Source organism: Leptopilina boulardi, unplaced genomic scaffold, assembly GCF_019393585.1.
Source record: "Leptopilina boulardi isolate dan_hultmark-lab unplaced genomic scaffold, ZJU_Lbou_2.1 LbouV2_123, whole genome shotgun sequence".
NCBI classification, from domain to species: domain Eukaryota; kingdom Metazoa; phylum Arthropoda; class Insecta; order Hymenoptera; family Figitidae; genus Leptopilina; species Leptopilina boulardi.
This window is the reverse complement of record NW_026137667.1, coordinates 1,378,060-1,401,990: the sequence shown is the minus strand read 5'-3', so window position 1 is coordinate 1,401,990 and position 23,931 is coordinate 1,378,060. Positions and strand designations below refer to the sequence as shown.

The following is a 23,931-nucleotide window of genomic DNA, read 5'->3' as shown; positions in this document are numbered from 1 at the left end:
TCGCTCCGGAATACCGCCAATAAAATAGGGAAAAAGTTTCGATCAAAAAATGTATGGCGCACTTTTTGATTGGTCCAGCGGATGCTGAGCTACACTCAAATAAATTTATGAAAAATTTTCGAAAAATTAAATTTTGGAGATAATCGTTCGGGAATACCGCCAAAGTCTTTAGCAAAAAGTAGCGAACAAAAAATGTATGGCACACTTTTGGATTGGTCCAGCGGATGCTGAGCTACACAAGAAAACAAATTTGGAAAATATATAGAAAAATTAAATTTGCGAGATAATCTTTCCGGAATACCGCCATAGTCATTAGAAGAAAGTTCTGAATGAAAAATATATGGCGCACTTTTTGATTGGTCCAGCGGATGCTGAGCTACACTCAAAAACATTTTGGAAAAATTTTCGAAAAATTAAATTTGCGACATATTCCTTCCGGAATACCACCAAAAAAATAGTCAAAAAGTTCTGAACAAAAAATGTATGGCGCACATTTTGATTGGTCCAGCGGATGCTGAGCTACACTAGAAAACAAATTTGGAAAAAATATAGAAAAATTAAATTTGCGAGATAATCGCTCCGGAATACAGCCAAAGTCATTAGAAGAAAGTTCTGAACAAAAAATGTATGGCGCACTTTTTGATTGGTCCAGCGGATGCTGAGCTACACTTGAAAACAAATTTGGAAAATATATAGAAAAATTAAATTTGCGAGATAATCTTTCCGGAATACCGCCAAAGTCATTAGAAGAAAGTTCTGAACAAAAAATGTATGGCGCACTTTTTGATTGGTCCAGCGGATGCTGAGCCACACTCAGATAAATTTTTCAAAAAATTTCGAAAAATTAAATTTGCGAGATAATTGATCGGGAATACCGCCAAAGTCTTAACCCGGGAATCTCGAACAAAAAATGTATGGCGCACTTTTTGATTGGTCCAGCGGATGCTGAGCTACACTAGAAAACAAATTTGGAAAATATATAGAAAAATTAAATTTGCGAGATAATCTTTTCGGAATACCGCCATAGTCATTAGAAGAAAGTTCTGAATGAAAAATATATGGCGCACTTTTTGATTGGTCCAGCGGATGCTGAGCTACACTCAGATAAATTTTTTAAAAAATTTCGAAAAATTAAATTTGCGAGATAATTGACTGGGAATACCGCCAAAGTCTTAACCCGGGAGTATCGAACAAAAAATGTATGGCGCACTTTTTGATTGGTCCAGCGGATGCTGAGCTACACTCAGATAAATTTTTTAAAAAATTTTGAAAAGTTAAATTTGCGAGATAATTGATCTGGCATACCGCCAAAGTCTTAACCCGGAAGTCTCGAACAAAAAATGTATGGCGCACTTTTTGATTGGTCCAGCGGATGCTGAGCCACACTCAGATAAATTTTTTTAAAAATTTCGAAAAATTAAATTTGCGAGATAATTGATCGGGAATACCGCCAAAGTCTTAACCCGGGAGTCTCGAACAAAAAATGTATGGCGCACTTTTTGATTGGTCCAGCGGATGCTGAGCTACACTAGAAAACAAATTTGGAAAAAATATAGAAAAATTAAATTTGCGAGATAATCGCTCCGGAATACAGCCAAAGTCATTAGAAGAAAGTTCTGAACAAAAAATGTATGGCGTACTTTTTGATTGGTCCAGCGGATGCTGAGCTACACTCAGATAAATTTTTTAAAAAATTTCGAAAAATTAAATTTGCGACATATTCCTTCCGGAATACCATCAAAAAAATAGTCAAAAAGTTCTGAACAAAAAATGTATGGCGCACTTTTTGATTGGTCCAGCGGATGCTGAGCTACACTCAGATAAATTTTTTTAAAAATTTCGAAAAATTAAATTTGCGAGATAATTGATCGGGAATACCGCCAAAGTCTTAACCCGGGAGTCTCGAACAAAAAATGTATGGCGCACTTTTTGATTGGTCCAGCGGATGCAGAGCTACACTAGAAAAGAAATTTGGAAAAAATTTAGAAAAATTAAATTTGCGAGATATTCCTTCCGGAATACCGCCAATAAAATAGTCAAAAAGTTCTGAACAAAAAATGTATGGCGCACTTTTTGATTGGTCCAGCGGATGCTGAGCTACACTCAAATAAATTTATGAAAAATTAAATTTTAGAGATAATCGCTCCGGAATACCGCCAATAAAATAGGGAAAAAGTTTCGATCAAAAAATGTATGGCGCACTTTTTGATTGGTCCAGCGGATGCTGAGCTACACTCAAATAAATTTATGAAAAATTTTCGAAAAATTAAATTTTGGAGATAATCGTTCGGGAATACCGCCAAAGTCTTTAGCAAAAAGTAGCGAACAAAAAATGTATGGCACACTTTTGGATTGGTCCAGCGGATGCGGAGCTACACTAGAAAACAAATTTGGAAAAAATTTAGAAAAATTAAATTTGCGAGATAATCGCTCCGGAATACAGCCAAAGTCATTAGAAGAAAGTTCTGAATGAAAAATATATGGCGCACTTTTTGATTGGTCCAGCGGATGCTGAGCTACACACAAAAACATTTTGGAAAAATTTTCGAAAAATTAAATTTGCGAGATAATTGACCGGAAATACCGCCAAAGTCTTAATCCGGGAGTCTCGAACAAAAAATGTATGGCGCACTTTTTGATTGGTCCAGCGGATGCTGAGCTACACTCAGATAAATTTTTTTAAAAATTTCGAAAAATTAAATTTGCGAGATAATTGATCGTAAATACCGCCAAAGTCTTAACCCGGGAATCTCGAACAAAAAATGTATGGCGCACTTTTTGATTGGTCCAGCGGATGCTGAGCTACACTAGAAAACAAATTTGGAAAAAATTTAGAAAAATTAAATTTGCGAGATAATCGCTCCGGAATACAGCCAAAGTCATTAGAAGAAAGTTCTGAACAAAAAATGTATGGCGCACTTTTTGATTGGTCCAGCGGATGCAGAGCTACACTAGAAAAGAAATTTGGAAAAAATTTAGAAAAATTAAATTTGCGAGATATTCCTTCCGGAATACCGCCAATAAAATAGTCAAAAAGTTCTGAACAAAAAATGTATGGCGCACTTTTTGATTGGTCCAGCGGATGCTGAGCTACACTCAAATAAATTTATGAAAAATTAAATTTTAGAGATAATCGCTCCGGAATACCGCCAATAAAATAGGGAAAAAGTTTCGATCAAAAAATGTATGGCGCACTTTTTGATTGGTCCAGCGGATGCTGAGCTACACTCAAATAAATTTATGAAAAATTTTCGAAAAATTAAATTTTGGAGATAATCGTTCGGGAATACCGCCAAAGTCTTTAGCAAAAAGTAGCGAACAAAAAATGTATGGCACACTTTTGGATTGGTCCAGCGGATGCGGAGCTACACTAGAAAACAAATTTGGAAAAAATTTAGAAAAATTAAATTTGCGAGATAATCGCTCCGGAATACAGCCAAAGTCATTAGAAGAAAGTTCTGAATGAAAAATATATGGCGCACTTTTTGATTGGTCCAGCGGATGCTGAGCTACACACAAAAACATTTTGGAAAAATTTTCGAAAAATTAAATTTGCGAGATAATTGACCGGAAATACCGCCAAAGTCTTAATCCGGGAGTCTCGAACAAAAAATGTATGGCGCACTTTTTGATTGGTCCAGCGGATGCTGAGCTACACTCAGATAAATTTTTTTAAAAATTTCGAAAAATTAAATTTGCGAGATAATTGATCGTAAATACCGCCAAAGTCTTAACCCGGGAATCTCGAACAAAAAATGTATGGCGCACTTTTTGATTGGTCCAGCGGATGCTGAGCTACACTAGAAAACAAATTTGGAAAAAATATAGAAAAATTAAATTTGCGAGATAATCGCTCCGGAATACAGCCAAAGTCATTAGAAGAAAGTTCTGAACAAAAAATGTATGGCGCACTTTTTGATTGGTCCAGCGGATGCAGAGCTACACTAGAAAAGAAATTTGGAAAAAATTTAGAAAAATTAAATTTGCGAGATATTCCTTCCGGAATACCGCCAATAAAATAGTCAAAAAGTTCTGAACAAAAAATGTATGGCGCACTTTTTGATTGGTCCAGCGGATGCTGAGCTACACTCAAATAAATTTATGAAAAATTAAATTTTAGAGATAATCGCTCCGGAATACCGCCAATAAAATAGGGAAAAAGTTTCGATCAAAAAATGTATGGCGCACTTTTTGATTGGTCCAGCGGATGCTGAGCTACACTCAAATAAATTTATGAAAAATTTTCGAAAAATTAAATTTTGGAGATAATCGTTCGGGAATACCGCCAAAGTCTTTAGCAAAAAGTAGCGAACAAAAAATGTATGGCACACTTTTGGATTGGTCCAGCGGATGCTGAGCTACACTAGAAAACAAATTTGGAAAATATATAGAAAAATTAAATTTGCGAGATAATCTTTCCGGAATACCGCCATAGTCATTAGAAGAAAGTTCTGAATGAAAAATATATGGCGCACTTTTTGATTGGTCCAGCGGATGCTGAGCTACACTCAAAAACATTTTGGAAAAATTTTCGAAAAATTAAATTTGCGACATATTCCTTCCGGAATACCACCAAAAAAATAGTCAAAAAGTTCTGAACAAAAAATGTATGGCGCACATTTTGATTGGTCCAGCGGATGCTGAGCTACACACAAAAACATTTTGGAAAAATTTTCGAAAAATTAAATTTGCGACATATTCCTTCCGGAATACCACCAAAAAAATAGTCAAAATGTTCTGAACAAAAAATGTATGGCGCACTTTTTGATTGGTCCAGCGGATGCTGAGCTACACTCAGGTAAATTTTTTAAAAAATTTCGAAAAATTAAATTTGCGAGATAATTGATCGGGAATACCGCCAAAGTCTTTAGCAAAAAGTAGCGAACAAAAAATGTATGGCGCACTTTTTGACTGGTCCAGCGGATGCGGAGCTACACTAGAAAACAAATTTGGAAAAAATTTAGAAAAATTAAATTTGCGAGATAATCGCTCCGGAATACAGCCAAAGTCATTAGAAGAAAGTTCTGAACAAAAAATGTATGGCGCACTTTTTGATTGGTCCAGCGGATGCTGAGCCACACTCAGATAAATTTTTCAAAAAATTTCGAAAAATTAAATTTGCGAGATAATTGATCGTAAATACAGCCAAAGTCTTAACCCGGGAATCTCGAACAAAAAATGTATGGCGCACTTTTTGATTGGTCCAGCGGATGCTGAGCTACACTAGAAAACAAATTTGGAAAATATATAGAAAAATTAAATTTGCGAGATAATCTTTCCGGAATACCGCCATAGTCATTAGAAGAAAGTTCTGAATGAAAAATATATGGCGCACTTTTTGATTGGTCCAGCGGATGCTGAGCTACACACAAAAACATTTTGGAAAAATTTTCGAAAAATTAAATTTGCGAGATAATTGACCGGAAATACCGCCAAAGTCTTAACCCGGGAGTCTCGAACAAAAAATGTATGGCGCACTTTTTGATTGGTCCAGCGGATGCTGAGCTACACTCAGATAAATTTTTTTAAAAATTTCGAAAAATTAAATTTGCGATATAATTGATCTGGCATACCGCCAAAGTCTTAACCCGGGAGTCTCGAACAAAAAATGTATGGCGCACTTTTTGATTGGTCCAGCGGATGCTGAGCTACACTAGAAAACAAATTTGGAAAAAATATAGAAAAATTAAATTTGCGAGATAATCGCTCCGGAATACAGCCAAAGTCATTAGAAGAAAGTTCTGAACAAAAAATGTATGGCGCACTTTTTGATTGGTCCAGCGGATGCTGAGCTACACTTGAAAACAAATTTGGAAAATATATAGAAAAATTAAATTTGCGAGATAATCTTTCCGGAATACCGCCATAGTCATTAGAAGAAAGTTCTAAATGAAAAATATATGGCGCACATTTTGATTGGTCCAGCGGATGCTGAGCTACACACAAAAACATTTTGGAAAAATTTTCGAAAAATTAAATTTGCGACATATTCCTTCCGGAATACCATCAAAAAAATAGTCAAAAAGTTCGGAACAAAAAATGTATGGCGCACTTTTTGATTGGTCCAGCGGATGCTGAGCTACACTCAGATAAATTTTTTAAAAAATTTCGAAAAATTAAATTTGCGAGATAATTGACTGGGAATACCGCCAAAGTCTTAACCCGGGAGTATCGAACATAAAATGTATGGCGCACTTTTTGATTGGTCCAGCGGATGCTGAGCTACACTCAGATAAATTTTTTAAAAAATTTCGAAAAATTAAATTTGCGAGATAATTGATCTGGCTTACCGCCAAAGTCTTAACCCGGGAGTCTCGAACAAAAAATGTATGGCGCACTTTTTGATTGGTCCAGCGGATGCTGAGCTACACTAGAAAACAAATTTGGAAAAAATTTAGAAAAATTAAATTTGCGAGATAATCGCTCCGGAATACAGCCAAAGTCATTAGAAGAAAGTTCTGAACAAAAAATGTATGGCGCACTTTTTGATTGGTCCAGCGGATGCTGAGCCACACTCAGATAAATTTTTCAAAAAATTTCGAAAAATTAAATTTGCGAGATAATTGATCGGGAATACCGCCAAAGTCTTAACCCGGGAATCTCGAACAAAAAATGTATGGCGCACTTTTTGATTGGTCCAGCGGATGCTGAGCTACACTAGAAAACAAATTTGGAAAATATATAGAAAAATTAAATTTGCGAGATAATCTTTCCGGAATACCGCCATAGTCATTAGAAGAAAGTTCTGAATGAAAAATATATGGCGCACTTTTTGATTGGTCCAGCGGATGCTGAGCTACACTCAGATAAATTTTTTAAAAAATTTCGAAAAATTAAATTTGCGAGATAATTGACTGGGAATACCGCCAAAGTCTTAACCCGGGAGTATCGAACAAAAAATGTATGGCGCACTTTTTGATTGGTCCAGCGGATGCTGAGCTACACTCAGATAAATTTTTTAAAAAATTTTGAAAAATTAAATTTGCGAGATAATTGATCTGGCATACCGCCAAAGTCTTAACCCGGGAGTCTCGAACAAAAAATGTATGGCGCACTTTTTGATTGGTCCAGCGGATGCTGAGCCACACTCAGATAAATTTTTTTAAAAATTTCGAAAAATTAAATTTGCGAGATAATTGATCGGGAATACCGCCAAAGTCTTAACCCGGGAGTCTCGAACAAAAAATGTATGGCGCACTTTTTGATTGGTCCAGCGGATGCTGAGCTACACTCAGATCAATTTTTTTAAAAATTTCGAAAAATTAAATTTGGGAGATAATTGATCGGGAATACCGCCAAAGTCTTTAGCAAAAAGTAGCGAACAAAAAATGTATGGCGCACTTTTTGATTGGTCCAGCGGATGCTGAGCTACACTAGAAAACAAATTTGGAAAAAATATAGAAAAATTAAATTTGCGAGATAATCGCTCCGGAATACAGCCAAAGTCATTAGAAGAAAGTTCTGAACAAAAAATGTATGGCGTACTTTTTGATTGGTCCAGCGGATGCTGAGCTACACTCAGATAAATTTTTTAAAAAATTTCGAAAAATTAAATTTGCGACATATTCCTTCCGGAATACCATCAAAAAAATAGTCAAAAAGTTCTGAACAAAAAATGTATGGCGCACTTTTTGATTGGTCCAGCGGATGCTGAGCTACACTCAGATAAATTTTTTTAAAAATTTCGAAAAATTAAATTTGCGAGATAATTGATCGGGAATACCGCCAAAGTCTTAACCCGGGAGTCTCGAACAAAAAATGTATGGCGCACTTTTTGATTGGTCCAGCGGATGCAGAGCTACACTAGAAAAGAAATTTGGAAAAAATTTAGAAAAATTAAATTTGCGAGATATTCCTTCCGGAATACCGCCAATAAAATAGGGAAAAAGTTTCGAACAAAAAATGTATGTCGCACTTTTTGATTGGTCCAGCGGATGCTGAGCTACACACAAAAACATTTTGGAAAAATTTTCGAAAAATTAAATTTGCGAGATAATCTTTCCGGAATACCGCCAAAGTCTTTAGCAAAAAGTAGCGAACAAAAAATTTATGGCGCACTTTTTGATTGGTCCAGCGGATGCTGAGCTACACACAAAAACATTTTGGAAAAATTTTCGAAAAATTAAATTTGCGAGATAATCTTTCCGGAATACCGCCAAAGTCTTTAGCAAAAAGTAGCGAACAAAAAATGTATGGCGCACTTTTTGATTGGTCCAGCGGATGCTGAGCTACACTCAGATAAATTTTTTAAAAAATTTCGAAAAATTAAATTTGCGAGATAATTGATCGGGAATACCGCCAAAGTCTTAACCCGGGAGTCTCGAACAAAAAATGTATGGCGCACTTTTTGATTGGTCTAGCGGATGCAGAGCTACACTAGAAAAGAAATTTGGAAAAAATTTAGAAAAATTAAATTTGCGAGATATTTCTTCCGGAATACCGCCAATAAAATAGGGAAAAAGTTTCGAACAAAAAATGTATGGCGCACTTTTTGATTGGTCCAGCGGATGCTGAGCTACACTCAAATAAATTTATAAAAAATTTTCAAATAAATTTTGTATTTTTGGAAAAATTTTTGAAAAATAAAATTTGTACTGACTATATAAACGTAAAAGAAAATTACTAAATGAATGAAATTAGACGTCTTGGACAATACTGTTAGAGAGCCAGATTCCTGTTTGGATTATATTAACAAATTGAATTATGCATTTGAAAATTTGCATATTGAATTTCCTCGTTGCATAAAGAGATGGAAGTCACATAGAATTTTGCCAGTGTTGCATAATAAAGGAAGATTTGTTTACACTTGAAATGAAAACAGGTTAAAATGTACATCTACATTATAAATGTTGGATAGTAAAATGAAAATAATTTTGTTTGAGAAGTCCAAGTTTAAAAATGAGAAACACCTTATTAAATGGTAATTAAATTTATTCTATACTTTAATGTAGCGTTAATAATTACTATTTCATGTACCAGTTTTTCGTTGAAATGTCAATCTTTATATCAGAATATTCTCGCAATCATTTGACGATGTAGATTTTTCCCTTTTACTCTTTTGTTCTAATACATAAATACATCATAATATTTCAATGTCAGAAAAGATAAGTTTTGTTTTGCTCAACCACTTTTCTCCAAGCAAACAAATTGATGATTTTCTCGTTCGATCATCTGCTGAATCGAATTATTTCAGGATATTTTATTTCTTCATCTTTTGTAGTTGTCGTCAGAAAACGATGTTGATTCTACCAACAGCCTTTGTAACAGGAAGTATTTTTTGGTATCTCTTATTCATAAAATTATATTTAGTTACTGTCGATAAATTTTATTATTTAATGTATTAATACTCAATTTTATTATTGATAGAACATCTGATTAATTAGACGAAATTTTATAAAAATAACACTGTTTATTAATATTCACTTAAAATTTGTGAAAAAGTTAAATAATGGCAGAAGGCCGAATGACAAGATTTATATTTAATTTTTCATTTATACTTTAATAATAATGAGATCAATTCTGAAGGAAGCAACTCCTAATTAATTTATTGGAACTCGCCGCCCATTTGACGACGACCATGAAGCCTCGTCTCATTTTTATAATTTTAAGTTTTAATTATTTTAGACGAAAAATAATAGAATACAACTTGACTATACGAAAACCAGGATGAGAATGAGGGTAAAATGTCTGACGAGTCAAACTCGAAAGCGTCGTTAAATAGCAGCCTCTCTTCTCGGTGACATTGAGATCAATTTATATTCAATAATATAATACCCGCGTCGATAACGCAGATCCCTACACTATCCGATGTTAAATTGATTGATACGAGAAGTCCATAGGAAATTGACTGCCAGTATTAATTTCACAGATCGACAACAAATCAGCAATTTCGTCTTCCTGGTGTTCTTGAATATTTGGGTATAAGTATAAATTTTTTTCAATATGATACGCAAAAAATGTTAATACACGGAGAGAAATAGATGGTAAGAACTTATGATCTTAAGATGGCAAAAAGTAGATATTATCCGGTACTATCATTATGCTACTCAGTACTATCAAAGATGTTACAAAAAGTATGGTTATGTTACCCACTACAATCAAGATGTTACTTCGAACAATCTGGATAGTAACTGATAGAATCTAGATTGCTGTCCGTATATGTAAGATCAAATATGGTACCTGGTACTATCTAGATAGTACCCCGTACCATCTATTTCTCTCCGTGTATTATTAAACGTCATGTTTGATATACAATACCTTGCATGAAGGCAGGTTTTCCCCAAAAATCGATTAAAACTTCGACTAATAATTGTCGGTACAATATATTAAAACTTCTTGTCTACAAAGCACAATTCTCAAAATATATAGCTGTTACAAGTCAATCAAAATTCAAATTAGTTGGAAGCTGTTACTAGCAATCGTCTGAACTTCGTCTTAACTTTTCACTCTCACCCATACTCAAATGTACTGATATATAATAATATACATTAATTTTACAAAATCTAAATATTCAAGTCTTACTCTAAAAATAAATAAATTACAAAAATTTATCTAGAGAAAATTTCTCTACAGATACTTTTCTACGAGAATATTCTTATAGTTGGAAAAAAAATGCAAGTTGACGAGTGAGAAAAGGAGAATTCAATGATTCGAATTATTTCGTTTTCTTTTCATGTGCTTTTTCCACCTCCTCAATTGCATAGAGTATTTTCCATTTATTGCAAGGTGCTGTTTGGGTCACCCCAATACAATTTCACGGGATGAAAGTATCAGACTAGACTTGGCAGAAAGAATGTAGCTACGTGCGTTGAGACCTAATGGAAAATGTAACACGTATAGTGACAAACAAGAAATACACTCTTTTTCATTCTATGAAAAGTCAAGTATAATTTTCAATAAAGCAGATGTTACTTGAAAAGCGCATTAGAGCTTGAATCCCATGAGTAATTACTAAAAAAAAGAAACTATATATTCCCACAGTTCTCTGTCTTCGAAATACGAATAATGATCATAATTCTATCATGTTCTTCAAAATATTTTGAAAATCGAGAAAATATTTTTCATTTCATTTGGTATGTTAAAAAGTAAGCGTCATTTTGTAGTTCACAAATTTTTCATGATCCCCCTCAGGATCTGATCAATTAATCAGTAAATCTAAATTTATCAATATTTGGTGATTTTTCTGAACCTGAACAATAAACTCTCTTTATTGCATACCCAATTACATAAATGTTGTGCTTTCGGTTTAACAACGTTTTGAAAAGTTGTAACAATTCTATAATAATTTCATTAGTTTATGTCGTATGATGTAACCATATACCACGAACTAATCAAAATATTATAGAAGTTTCACGACTTTTCGAAATGCCGTCAAACCTGAAGGGCAGCATTTATGCAATTGGGAGTATATTAATTTGAGGTTGTACATTTAATTAGAGTCACGTGACATGACTTCCTTTGTTGTCTGTGGACAAGTAACATGACACCGGGCAACTGTAACTAGAAATTGATGAATAATAATTAATTAATTACATACTCTCGTCTTAGTGAAATATAAAAAATAATTTTAAATGAGTTAATTTTCTAAGTAGTTTAATGAGAAAGTTCCTCAGGTAATTGATGTAATATCCCATTTAAATTTTCCTATATCTGATCACTAAATTCTATACGAACGTGCAAATTCCAAAATCGCGATCTCCTCCCTTTACATAGTTAGGTAGACATGAGAGCCGTTGAAATCGCTTTTGAACATAGTACTTATATAGATATAGGTACATACTTGTTATATCTATATATAAAGGCATATAATATAAGTGTACGTGTCTCGATTATAGAGGTAACGTTCGATAAAGATGCTTATTTGTTTAAAGATTTATAGACGGATAAATTTAATAATCTTTAATTTGTCCTAATTACAAAAATCATCAACAAGTAACAATAGAATCAATTACATTTTAAGAAACTTTTGTCAAATCTACACAAAAACACCATAGATTTAGGTTCCGCTTAATTTCGGTCAAGATCTTTTCAAGTTTAATTTTTTAAAAAGATAATTTAACAATGGTTACTATCTTTAAACGATATATTTCTCTTTGTCGGTGTAGTTTTATAACTGGGGTAATAAACTGGATGCGGTCGTTGGTCCTCATTAACAAACTGTAAAAGCTGTACACCATATCCCCAATTCGACGAAGTTCCGTCCTAACTCCCACACGGTAGAGCTTAAGCACCGGATTCCCTGCAACTCTGCATTTCAATTGATGGGAAGCTCGCTTTTGTTCTGATCCAAAATGAAACCAAACTCCCGTCCATAACAAATCAGTTAGCGACCTAGCCAATCCAGCATATTTATCAATAAACTTACGAAAATAATCACTAAGATCAAATGAATTCAAAAAAAGAGGCATCTATTTAAAATCATTGTCATTGACCAATTTTCAATTGTACTTTACTCAAAAACTTTAAAAAATTTGTAAAAAGTTCTAAAGACATATAAGATTTTATAATAAATTTAATTTTGTGTTAAATATTATTATTGTACTACTATTATTATAGTGAATAATAATTAAATTTTGTGAATACATAATAGAGATTGAAAATTGCTTATACTTTATGTAACAAAATATTAGCTATGCATCATGTTGCAGAGGAAAAGCATCGCGTTGTGGCTTTTTTCCATTGAACTGCTTGTTTTATTCAAATGAATTTAAGAGCAATTTTAATGATTGTTTTAGAATATACAAAATCAATATAAATTCTATTGAAGTTCTGGTGAATATTAATAAACGTTAAAATTGTATTCAAATAACTTAATAAATTACCATAATAATTAATAATTACCATTAATATATTTCGAAAAATTGTACACTTAAATTTATAATTCTCTTTAAAAAATTATTATTAATTACTTCAAAAATTTCCATAAATGATAAAATATATCAGTTTGTTACGGTTTTGATTTTATTTTTATGATAAAATGATTATAAAAAGCAAAGCTTTAAGAGCGAATTTCAAAAAAAAATAAAGACACAAGGTAAAATCAATTATTACACAATGGAGTATGATAAATAAATCAGTTTTATTCAATTCAACCGTGGCGTATCGCGCAAACCGAATTCTGTTGACATTGGGCTTGAGGTAAAAAAATGTCAAAAAAATCAATAAAAAAATGGTATAAACAGTTATTGAAAGTAATAAATGTATATCCAAAGTGTTAATTTCTGAAATATTTTTTATAAATTAAATTGATTTATTATTTTTAATTATTAATTTTGCCAATACATTTTACAGAAAACAACTAAACCAAAGAAATAGTTAAATAACACGACAATTATATTTTATAATTCTACACCGAAAAAAATAAAATCTCCAAATGAGAAGAAAATTCCGCTCATAAATTACTTTTACATTTTATTTTCAATATACGAATATTCATCTACAAAAAGGAGGATTTTTCTTCTTTATTTGAGAATATTTTTATTAAATGATAACTTTTAATATTTTCTCTTTGATTGAATTTATTCATTTGCATTTAAGATTCTTTTCTATAATTGAAATTATTCCTCTCAAAATGAAACAAATTTATGCTGTAAAAAAGATTTTTATAGTTTCATTTTGTTTTGTTGCGCGCATCTTCAAACTGTTTGAAAAGTGACAGTTCAAAATAAAATGGACAACGAGCTGAAAAATCTGTTATCTGAAATTGGAATTTCTACATTAATTATTTAATTAACAAATTTTTCACTGAAAATTAAGGTTTTAATGTTTAAAAAATTATTTCTATTCATATTAAAAACTGTGATAAATTTATTATAATTTATCAACAATGCGATCTGTTTAACCCCTATTTTTTCTAGGGTTAGAATTTAATAATATTCAAATCAGAATTGATTATTTCATCAATTTGACCTCTACACTATTTTAAAAATATATTTACTTTGATTTAAATAATCCATTAACTTTTTTTCACTTGAATACTGAGCACTTTATTTTAAAATGAACAAAAACTAAAAACATTTTTAACAACCTGAAAATCTTTGGTACTTTATTGTATAAAAACTCAGCTCGTGTTTTCGCCGTCTATATTTTTTCTCCAAAAATGGTTCCTTTCATTATAAATTACTTAATCCGAGTAATAACGAGTAAATTAAATCATAAATTTCTTTTAACCCTGTAAAGAAGGTTGACATTTCTGAATTTGACGTAAGTTTGAAACAAGATGAATAAATCTTTATTTGAAATTATTCCTCTCAAAATATAAAAGAGGAAAATCCTCTCAATTAGATATGAAAACTTTAGTGCCCATATATAAAAGGAAAAGTTGCTGCAAAAGAAGAGGAATCCTCTAAATTTGAGAACTTTTTTTTTCGGTGTAATTAGGAAAAACTAATACCAGCTCAGGAATTCCATTGTTACTTTACAGCAACAATAGACCGCGTAGAAGGGAGATTAGAAGAAGGGACACCATTAGTGAGACAAAATTTATAACAATAACGCTATTTATTAATATTCACTTCAAATTTTAGAAAAAGTTAAATAATGGAAAAAGTCCGCAAAACAAAATTTATATTTTATTTTTATTCAATTATACTTTAATAATAATGAAATCGATTCTAAAGGACTATAGAATAGAATACAACTTGACTCTACGAACACCAGGATGAGAATGAGAGTAAAATGGCTGACCAGTCAAACTCGAAAGCGTCGCTAAACAGCAGCCTCTCTTCACGGTGTCATTGAGATCAATTAATATTCAATAATGTAATTCCCGCGACCGATAATCGATACGCAGTCGGTAACGCAGATCCCTAAACTATCTGATGTTAAATTGATTGATACGAGAAGTCCATAGAAAAATGACTGCCAGTATTGATTATATTTATTTATTATTTTTAAGTCATTTGCACGCGACAAAATGCCGCGTTACAGTATTCCGGAGAATATTACATGTAAGATAATCTTCATAATGACACGATCGGCATAAAAAAACAGATTTAAATATTCATGCGAATGCAATAGAGCTTATTCTAGTTGTAAAGGATGTGTATATTAATCATGAATATTCAGTTGACAGTGTGTGTAATCTTCACAGAGACATACAATTTGAAATCTCAGGACGCAGCTTCCAGTTGAGCCTCTGACACGTCACTTGTGTCATATGCAGTAATACACGCCACATGTATATATATGTTGATTATCCATAACAGAATAACCCTAGCTCCGATCAGTCGAGCGATGTCATATTACTGTCGTTTATCTAATACTGATAATTGATATTAAATCATTGGCATAAAAATGAAGTCATTCTATCTTTAAGAATAGCAAATAATATAAATCTTTTGCTGTTTGACACGATATTTATTTTAATCAACTGAAAAAAATTTATTTAATAAGTTCACAATAGAATTAAAATGTGAAATCTCAAAAAATTTTCGGAATTAGTAAAAATCAGCTACATTATGCATGCCGTATCAATTGAAACAAAAGAAAGAATATGAATTAAATTCGAAACTATTTTTTTCAAAGTGAAACATGATTGTGAAAGGCATCGGAGTATGGATGGGAAAAAAATACTAACTACGGCGTGGATAAAAAAAATAACTCCAATCGAACTCGTTTCGAGCGAGATTCCTGAATCAAAGTAAAAGTTCATTTCATAAAAATACTCGATGCCGTGTATTTCCAATTCGCAGTGCCAGCAACTGGTGCAGACTGCAGACTTGCGCTTGACTTCTGTACGCGAAAGCTTAATGTGTCAAGTGCAACTGTGGGCGTACATCATGAAACCTCTACACGAAACAGCTATAATCCACATTCTCCTACTCATATGTGAATCTATATATCTACTTATCGCACAGTTAATTAGGCAGAATGCATGGTTTTTGACGGCTATTTCCTACGGAAAATATTAATCCATCAAACCCACAGTTTGCTTATGCAGTTATTCAAAATATATATCTCTCTCTTCCTTGTGCAGACATCTCTTAAAGCCCTTTGATGTGCATGAAACCGATATTTAATATCAAATATTAGCATTAATTTAAAAATCCTAATTAAAGAATAGATTGAAATAATACAAATTTTCTCCATCATATAGTCTGAAGATTGGTAAATAAATATTAACGTAATATTTTTAATATTTTAAATATGAAAAAATAGAGTTTAAAATACAAATTTACGAGATAATTGTTTTTAAATGAAATGCCTCATATAAATATTGATAATATAACATACAATATTTATCAGATAAATACATTTATTTATAATTCTGCCTTGCAAAAGTGAATTAACTTTTTATCAATTAACTCAGTTCATTATATCATCTTGCTTACAAATTTATAAAAAAATTTATTCTGTCAATAAAATTATGTGTCCTTTATAAAAAATTAAATAATTTCTATCTCGCCTTTTATCAATTTTTGTTAACATGAATTATTTTTTCCAACATCAATGAGACGTAATTCATTTAAATATTCAAAATTGCATTCACTCGTACAGTTTGATATATACAAATGAAAATATTTTCTTCCCTTCATATACAAGGCATATTTTCAAACAAAATAAATTTTACGTATGCAGAATGAGCATGTGTGGTAATGAGCGATCAATATAGAAAAACATAATTAATTAGCACTTTAGAGAATGTTTATTCTGCTAACGAACCTGGGATTTTTTAATTAAATTGTTTATAAATTATGAAGTTAATAATCATAAAATACGATAAAGCTTAAAGTGAAACGTATAATAATAATAATTTTCTACATATAATATAAACTTAGTTTAGTGAAAAGAATTATAGATTTTATTGTTTATAAATTTTCGCATTTATTTTAATTTCAATTGTTTGTTAAAAATTTTATGAATCACAAATTATAAATTCCATACACAATAAACGTATATAAATTTCGTTTTAAAATAAACGAGATGATCGTCGTGCGATTATTTTTTAATTAAAAAAGATAACAAAATTTCATATTTTTAACACAGAATAAAGTATAAGAATAAATTTTGTTTTAATTTTTTTATATATGCAAAAAATTTTATTATCATTTATTTGTCTTGATTTAAATTAACAAATTATTTTTGATATCAAGAAGGTATAAATTATTCCCTTAACAAACAAAAAATTATAAAAAAACATTTTATTTATCTTTTACGTGAATGTTGAGTTTTACAGTTGTTAGATGAACGGTAACTGGTACACCCACGATAAGATAAATAGAAAAAATTTTTTGCCTTTGTGAATATAAATAAAGATTACTGAGAAATGAAATATGTTTTTGTTCTTATTTGATAAATAAGGTTGTCACATTTATGGGTGGTATGGGGTTAAAGGGCATTCGGTATTCCAACGTAGTATCACAGTAGTTTATATAGCAGGGAGGCATAAGCAACATACCAATTAGCCGTTTTACATGGTTTGCTGAAGACCCATAGAATGTCACTTGCACTCCTGAGACATTTTCAGAATTCAATTGTAAGCTTACTATGCTCAGTTTTCGAGGAAAAAAAGTCACACCGCTAAAAGATTCTTATAAGTCTTTCTTTTATCATTTTTTTGTAAACTAATCATTTTAAAGAAAATCTTTCCATTCCTTTATTTAACTAGATTTGAATGTAATTTTGTAGTTAATCCCTAATGAAAAAAAAGTCCAAAAATACAACTAACTCTTTAGAAAAAAGAATTCTCCTCTTACAAAGCGTAATTTATTTTCCATGTTCCTCTGATCAAAAAAAAAAAAATTCATTCGATACGTAAAGTCTCGAATGAAAACAAGTGAGTTACTGAAATTCCGTATTTTAAAATGAAATAAGTGGAAGTAAAATAGCTTCAACTAGATGAATGTAATTGAGGGAAGTTTACTTTCTTTTACCCTACTGGAATACTGTAACTAACTCCCTTTTTCTTCTTTGGAAACTATTAAACAACTGTCTAAATCATTAATGATCTTTCTTCGAAAGAGTTGATCAAAAAAAGATTGTAGAAATTTCATTGAAATAGTAGTGTGATTGCTCTTATAAAATAAGCAAAGCTAGGGGAAATGCTTCAGGCTCATTTTTCTGTTTTCCTGTGCATTTCCAAGGATGCTTTGGATTGGCATGCCTGCTATATTGAACTTTCTCCAGATACGTGCCAGGTTTACCTAGCTTCTTTCTCTCGTACCATCCTTCCCAAGACAATTTTCAGTCAAACCACAATATGATATAAGACAACCGGGACCATCTCTAGAACGAAACCTTTCTTGCATATTTATGCTTCAAATAAGTAGTGTTATGCATACATAATATAGGGAAATATATCAGAAAAATAGCTAGGTAAACGTGAATCTATACGAGACCATTCATTTTGTTTGCAATTTATTGCATTAGAGCTAAAAGCTCTATTTACATTTTTGGTTTTTGTAAATTTCAATTTGATATTGTGTGTAAACTATATTTTCTTGAATACCAAAACCTTTTTTTTCAGTAGCAATAAAGTTAACAAGATATATTCTTTTTAGTCTAGAATAATCCCGAAATTTTGTATATAAACTATCCGTAAACAGTACGCAACAATCCGAATTAAGTACTGTTAAAAAACTAAATCCGAAATGAGTCTAAAATAATATGAAATATTTTTGTGAAAATTTTTCTTCACTTGACTTTTTTAAAATTCGTCTATAAAATCAATTTAATTGGACTTAAGGGTAAAAAATGGAAATTTACATTGAATGGTAACAACGAACACTATATTTCACGTGACATAATACCTTCTTCCCTTGTATTATGTTTTTCCCTTTACAAGCAACGATCCTTTTATAGCATAATCCATTTTTACATCACTTTGATGTTCATTGGGTTAGGGATACGTGGTGCGTGAGTTAGCGAAAAGGGTCTCTCAAGAACAAGACTTCGTGTTTTTCAAGATGATATATCATTTAAGGACTTATGTAATAGCCGAAAGAAATTCAGAATTTTAATACAAGAAAAATCTTCTTTTCTTATTTCGAGTGCCTTTTTATGTAACAAAGTAGCGTTTTACGAGATTTTTTTAAAATATTTTTTCCTATTGGATATATCATCGCACCATTTCCATAATTCATTATATAGAACAAATCATAAAAATATAATATAGAAGATATATTTCTATGATGCAGAATTACATGTATTCATTATCTTGATTTACGTTTCCCCAGAATGTTTTTAAACTTGGAGTGAAACAACGGGCTGAATATAATCGTAAAATCTTATGCTCAAAGTATAAAGTGTTAAGGAGAGAATTAAGTTCCCAGTGCAGTAAGTATATTGCTACACTTGCGGCAATGAAGTTGTATGAGATAATAGACGCCAAGGCACTAAAGATGATTTTTGATTACTGATATTAAGGGCATTAATAATTTTCTAAAAAGAGTTTGTATAGCAAAGTTGTACTGCGGCATTTTACTTTCAAATTTCTTGAAAAAAATTCATGGCATATAATATTCGTTCAAGTAATACCTAACTAAATACCTAACAAAAGCATCATAAATGCAAAAAGTTGTGATAAATAAAAATTATCCTATTGAAACAAATTGTAAAATGAAAGTTTATCAAGTATTTATGACTTTTTAGTTAACCAACTACATGGATCCTTATTGGCATATTGTAAATTTAAACATAAATTCCGATCGAATTTGATTATATTAACAATTTTGTTATCACCATATTGGATCCACCATTTTGAAAATTTTTAATCTGATATCAAATTTGGATTTAGCGACCCCTGAGTTTATTTTTCCCAATGTAATAATAAATTTAACAAATAATAAAAAATAAATTATTTACATGTATAGATATCTTTGTTACCGATTGTAGTTATAAGATTGTATCAAAGGCACAGCGCATTATCAATGCACGATAGTGTTGTTACTTATAGGTAAACACTAGTATTGTTTACTGTAGGTACAAAATAGAAAATAATAACAATTTTCGTCTTCCGGTAAAAAGAGTTACATTGAGATAAAAGAAGTTTCTAATTTAATTAAATTGCGGAAGAATTAAGAAAACAAACTTAAAATTTATTAAAACGTTTGTACAAAATTTTAAAAAATATGACATTGATTTAAAATAAATTTTAATTAATTAAATAAGCAATTAGTAAAATATTCAATTTAATGTATATAATTTAGATTTTTTAATAATAAAATTATTTTTAATGGTTAGCAGTAACCTTTTCTTACGAATATTCATTTCTTTTATTTTGAATAAATGTATACTTTACCGCGCAAACTTTTAAGGTGGACGTCGTTTGTACCAAGCGTTCATTGGATGAGTTATTTTTACCTGCGCGTGGACAAACCTTGTTAGTTCAGGTCATATCATAACCTGAACGTGCAATTTAATATTTTGACAGCAGGGACTAAATATTAATTAGAATATTTTAACATTTATAAAAATGTCTTTAATTCAAGACAAGAAAGATTCTTCAGGGAAAAATGTAGATGTAGTTTATTGTACATTTTGTCCATCGAAAATTCTTAATGCTGGTGCTGCTACTTTTGTAAATATTGAGGTTAGTTTTTTATGTAACTTTTATTCCTAAATAATATATATATACAAGAAAAAAACCGTTGCCAAGTTGAAGTATGAACTTTTTGTATTCATTTCATGAACACTTTGCTTCCTCATGGAGATTTTTTGTGATCAATTTATGATAACTTATTTAGTATTATAATAATTATAAAAAAGGTGTTAAGTTGTATTTTTTGGGCGTTTGCAGAGATAATTTTTTAACATCCATAACTTCGTAAGATTTTATAATAAAAGGTTCAATAATAGGTTAATTAATTCGTTTTTAAATAAATTCAAGTTGTTCATAATAATTTTAAAGTTACATAAAGATTTTTTTAATGAATAATGCAAAAAAGGCAAGTTTTTCAAAATTTTTCAATTTCGAAATGTTAATAACTCTGGATAAAATAACAGTAGAATATTCGCTAATAGGTCAAAAGATGCGTCTTAAAAAAACTTTACAAAACTACGTTAATGTTTATTTTATTTACATTTCAGTTTTCTCTACCTGAAATTTTGTGTAAAAAAGGAAGTGAGGGTACTAGCCGTGAAATGATTACAGACTGCTGGATGGTGGAAGACATTAATTGCTTCGAAAACATTGGTGTCTCGCACACGGTAGAAAATGTGAAATACCTCGCATGTGCAGATTGTGAAAGAGGTCCTGTTGGATGGCACGATTTATCCACATACAAATCATATATCGCCCTTTCTCGAGTCAAGCACGAGAAACCAAACTCTCAGAAAAAGTGATGAAACATATAGCAACGATGATAGACCCGTTCATGTAAAAAAAAAGACTTATCAAATTCTATTTTAATTTTATATTTATATGTGAATGTAGTTCATGCAGTCACTTTGCTTGTACATAGTGCGCAAGAATAATTGTTCTTCGACAGTATTTGTAAAGAAGTCCAAGTATGCACTGGTCATCTGAAAGTGAAAAGATTCAAACGCACAAATTGCTTTTTACATTTAATAATTACCTAAACTGCAATTTCATACTTTTAAAAAACTAAAAGATTTATAAGAAGCCTTTTCTTGAAGTGAAATTCAAAAAAACTTAAGTGTTTGTTAACATACATTTTATTGAAAATTTTCATACAAATCAAATCACTGAGCATTTATTAATTTCAATAGCCATAGTAGAAAAATATATTTTATAACGTATTAATAATAAAGCAACTTATTTAATCAGTTTTTATAATGGAATTTTTTACAACAAAGCTTTAAATTCTGATTATCGGTATTTTTTACCACAAATATTTATATAGTTTTGTACGTTTGCGTAATTTTCGTGAATTTTGTACTTACAAAAATAAATGCCTATACAAATAGTATATGAGAAAGTAATATAAATTTATATTTGTATAACAATATTCATACTTAATAATGTTCCTTATTTCTTTTTACATAGGTTAACACAGAATGCAATAAGTTAAACAAAATAAACTTCAATAAGGCCGATTTTTGGGCTAAGCTTGGATTAAGCTCAATATATCCTCATTCGTTTGTATAAGTGTACCTCATAAGACCATGAAGTAGATTTTCCAAAATAATAATTTATTTGGATTTATCAAGTGCTTTTAAAATTGAATTTTACATGGGTTTTTGAAAATTTCAGCTTACAAGTCAATATTTTCACACTAGAATAAACACAGTAACCATTGCCTACGTGATTATAAGCAATTATCAATGGATATTGGTAAAGTATAGTTTTTGAGGTCGCTGATTACGAATTTGATGTTAGTTTTTTTGAAAATTCAAAATGGCGAATCGAATATGGTGGAAATTTTTAAAAATTGATCAGATTCTTTGTTGGTATTTCAAAATTTAATATGGCCGCTTACTCAGGGGTTTTCGGTGTCACCAATTACAAATTTAATACCAGATTTGTAATCAACACTAAAAAAATCCCCCAGTACTGATTTTAAAGCGAATCTAACTTAAAAAAAATCCGCCATTTTGAATTTTGAAGAGCGGACCTCAGGTTGGTTATCAGCGACCCTAAAAACTTATCTGTAAAAATCTTAAGTTATATATCTGTAAAAAGAATCGTTGATTGTATCCATAAAAAATCTTCAATCATGTTCATAAAAGTTTGCGATTGTTTCGATAAGGTAGAAAATCCAAAAAAAAACTTATAAACATAATCTCAAAGATTTCTTTCTCTTTCGAGAGAGGTCCATCATTTGACCTTTTATGGGGAACACCCTGCAGTTAGGATCACTTCATGTGACCTTAGCTTCTTCCCCTTTTTGCTTCCGTTAACGTTAACTTCTTCTGATACGTGCATTTTACATCTTTTAATCAAGATACATCGTGAAAGCTATGGAATCCTTCATGTGTGTTTGTGTTAATGCGTGTGAAAAGATGCGTGTGAGCATTGATCACATAACGCCTTAAGCAGCCCGTTGATTAATTACATAAATTCTCTCCAATTGTGCACCTGAATCTTACGTAAAATTGTTTACATTTGTTGCTAGTTTGTAATAACTGTCCTAATGCTATACGACCATTCGTAAATCATATTTATAGAACAAAACTGAGAAAGGAAATCTATTCATAAACGATACTTCTTACGTACAGTATAATTTAATTTTACAATAAAGCTTTTTTTAATTAACAGCTTCTACACAACATTTTTATATATATATTTCATTTTTTGTGAAAAGTCGGGTCATATTTTATGTTTTATTTTTATTCAGGGTAATTAATTTTCTCTCTATTACTTTCGATTCTTAATAATTCCAAATTAAAACGATACTGCGACACAATTTATTAATGAAAAATACGTATTTAAAAAGTTAAGTGAATTTGTGCTGATGAATTGAAAAAGATTAAAGCTCAAAAATTTTCAGGAGAATTGCAACATAGCTCCAATTCGAATTTGTCGCTAACTGGGATTTACGGTGTATTTTTAAATATTAATTGATTGGATGCTTCTCTTATCTCATTAGGTAATTTGTTCCATAATCTTGCTCCTCTAATAATAAAAGATTTTTGTAATTTACAAGTTCTTGGTATTTTTAAAACAGATCTTCTTTCTCGAAGCCTGCGGTATATTGAATCATCAAAATTCTTAAATTCAAAAACTTCATAAAGATAATTTGGAATTCCATTAGTGAATATCGAATACAATAGGTTTCCTATAAAAAGCTGTCTTCTCACCGCAACATTTAGTAATTCAGATTTAACTCTATATTGTGTAATATGCTCAGTCTTGCGCAAATCGTATAAAAATCGAATACAGGCATTTAATGCTCTTTCTACTTTATAATTAAGATCATCAGTGATATCATCGTACGCCTGACAGTAATAATCAAAAATAGCCAGAATGAGAGACTTTACTAATAATCTTGTTGCAGTTGGGAGAGATTCTTTATTTTCTATTTAATTGCA

General features: G+C 30.9%; 1 protein-coding gene across 1 annotated transcript; it reads left to right on the top strand.

Moving 5' to 3' along the window:
* Positions 1–20,312: 20,312 nt before the first annotated feature.
* On the top strand, positions 20,313–21,869 carry LOC127290890 (guanine nucleotide exchange factor MSS4 homolog). The gene is made up of 2 exons (XM_051319716.1): positions 20,313–20,530; positions 21,028–21,869. Exons 1-2 carry the CDS (start codon positions 20,414–20,416, stop codon positions 21,280–21,282), a joined length of 372 nt encoding a protein of 123 aa, XP_051175673.1. The 5' UTR covers positions 20,313–20,413; the 3' UTR covers positions 21,283–21,869.
* Positions 21,870–23,931: the final 2,062 nt, after the last annotated feature.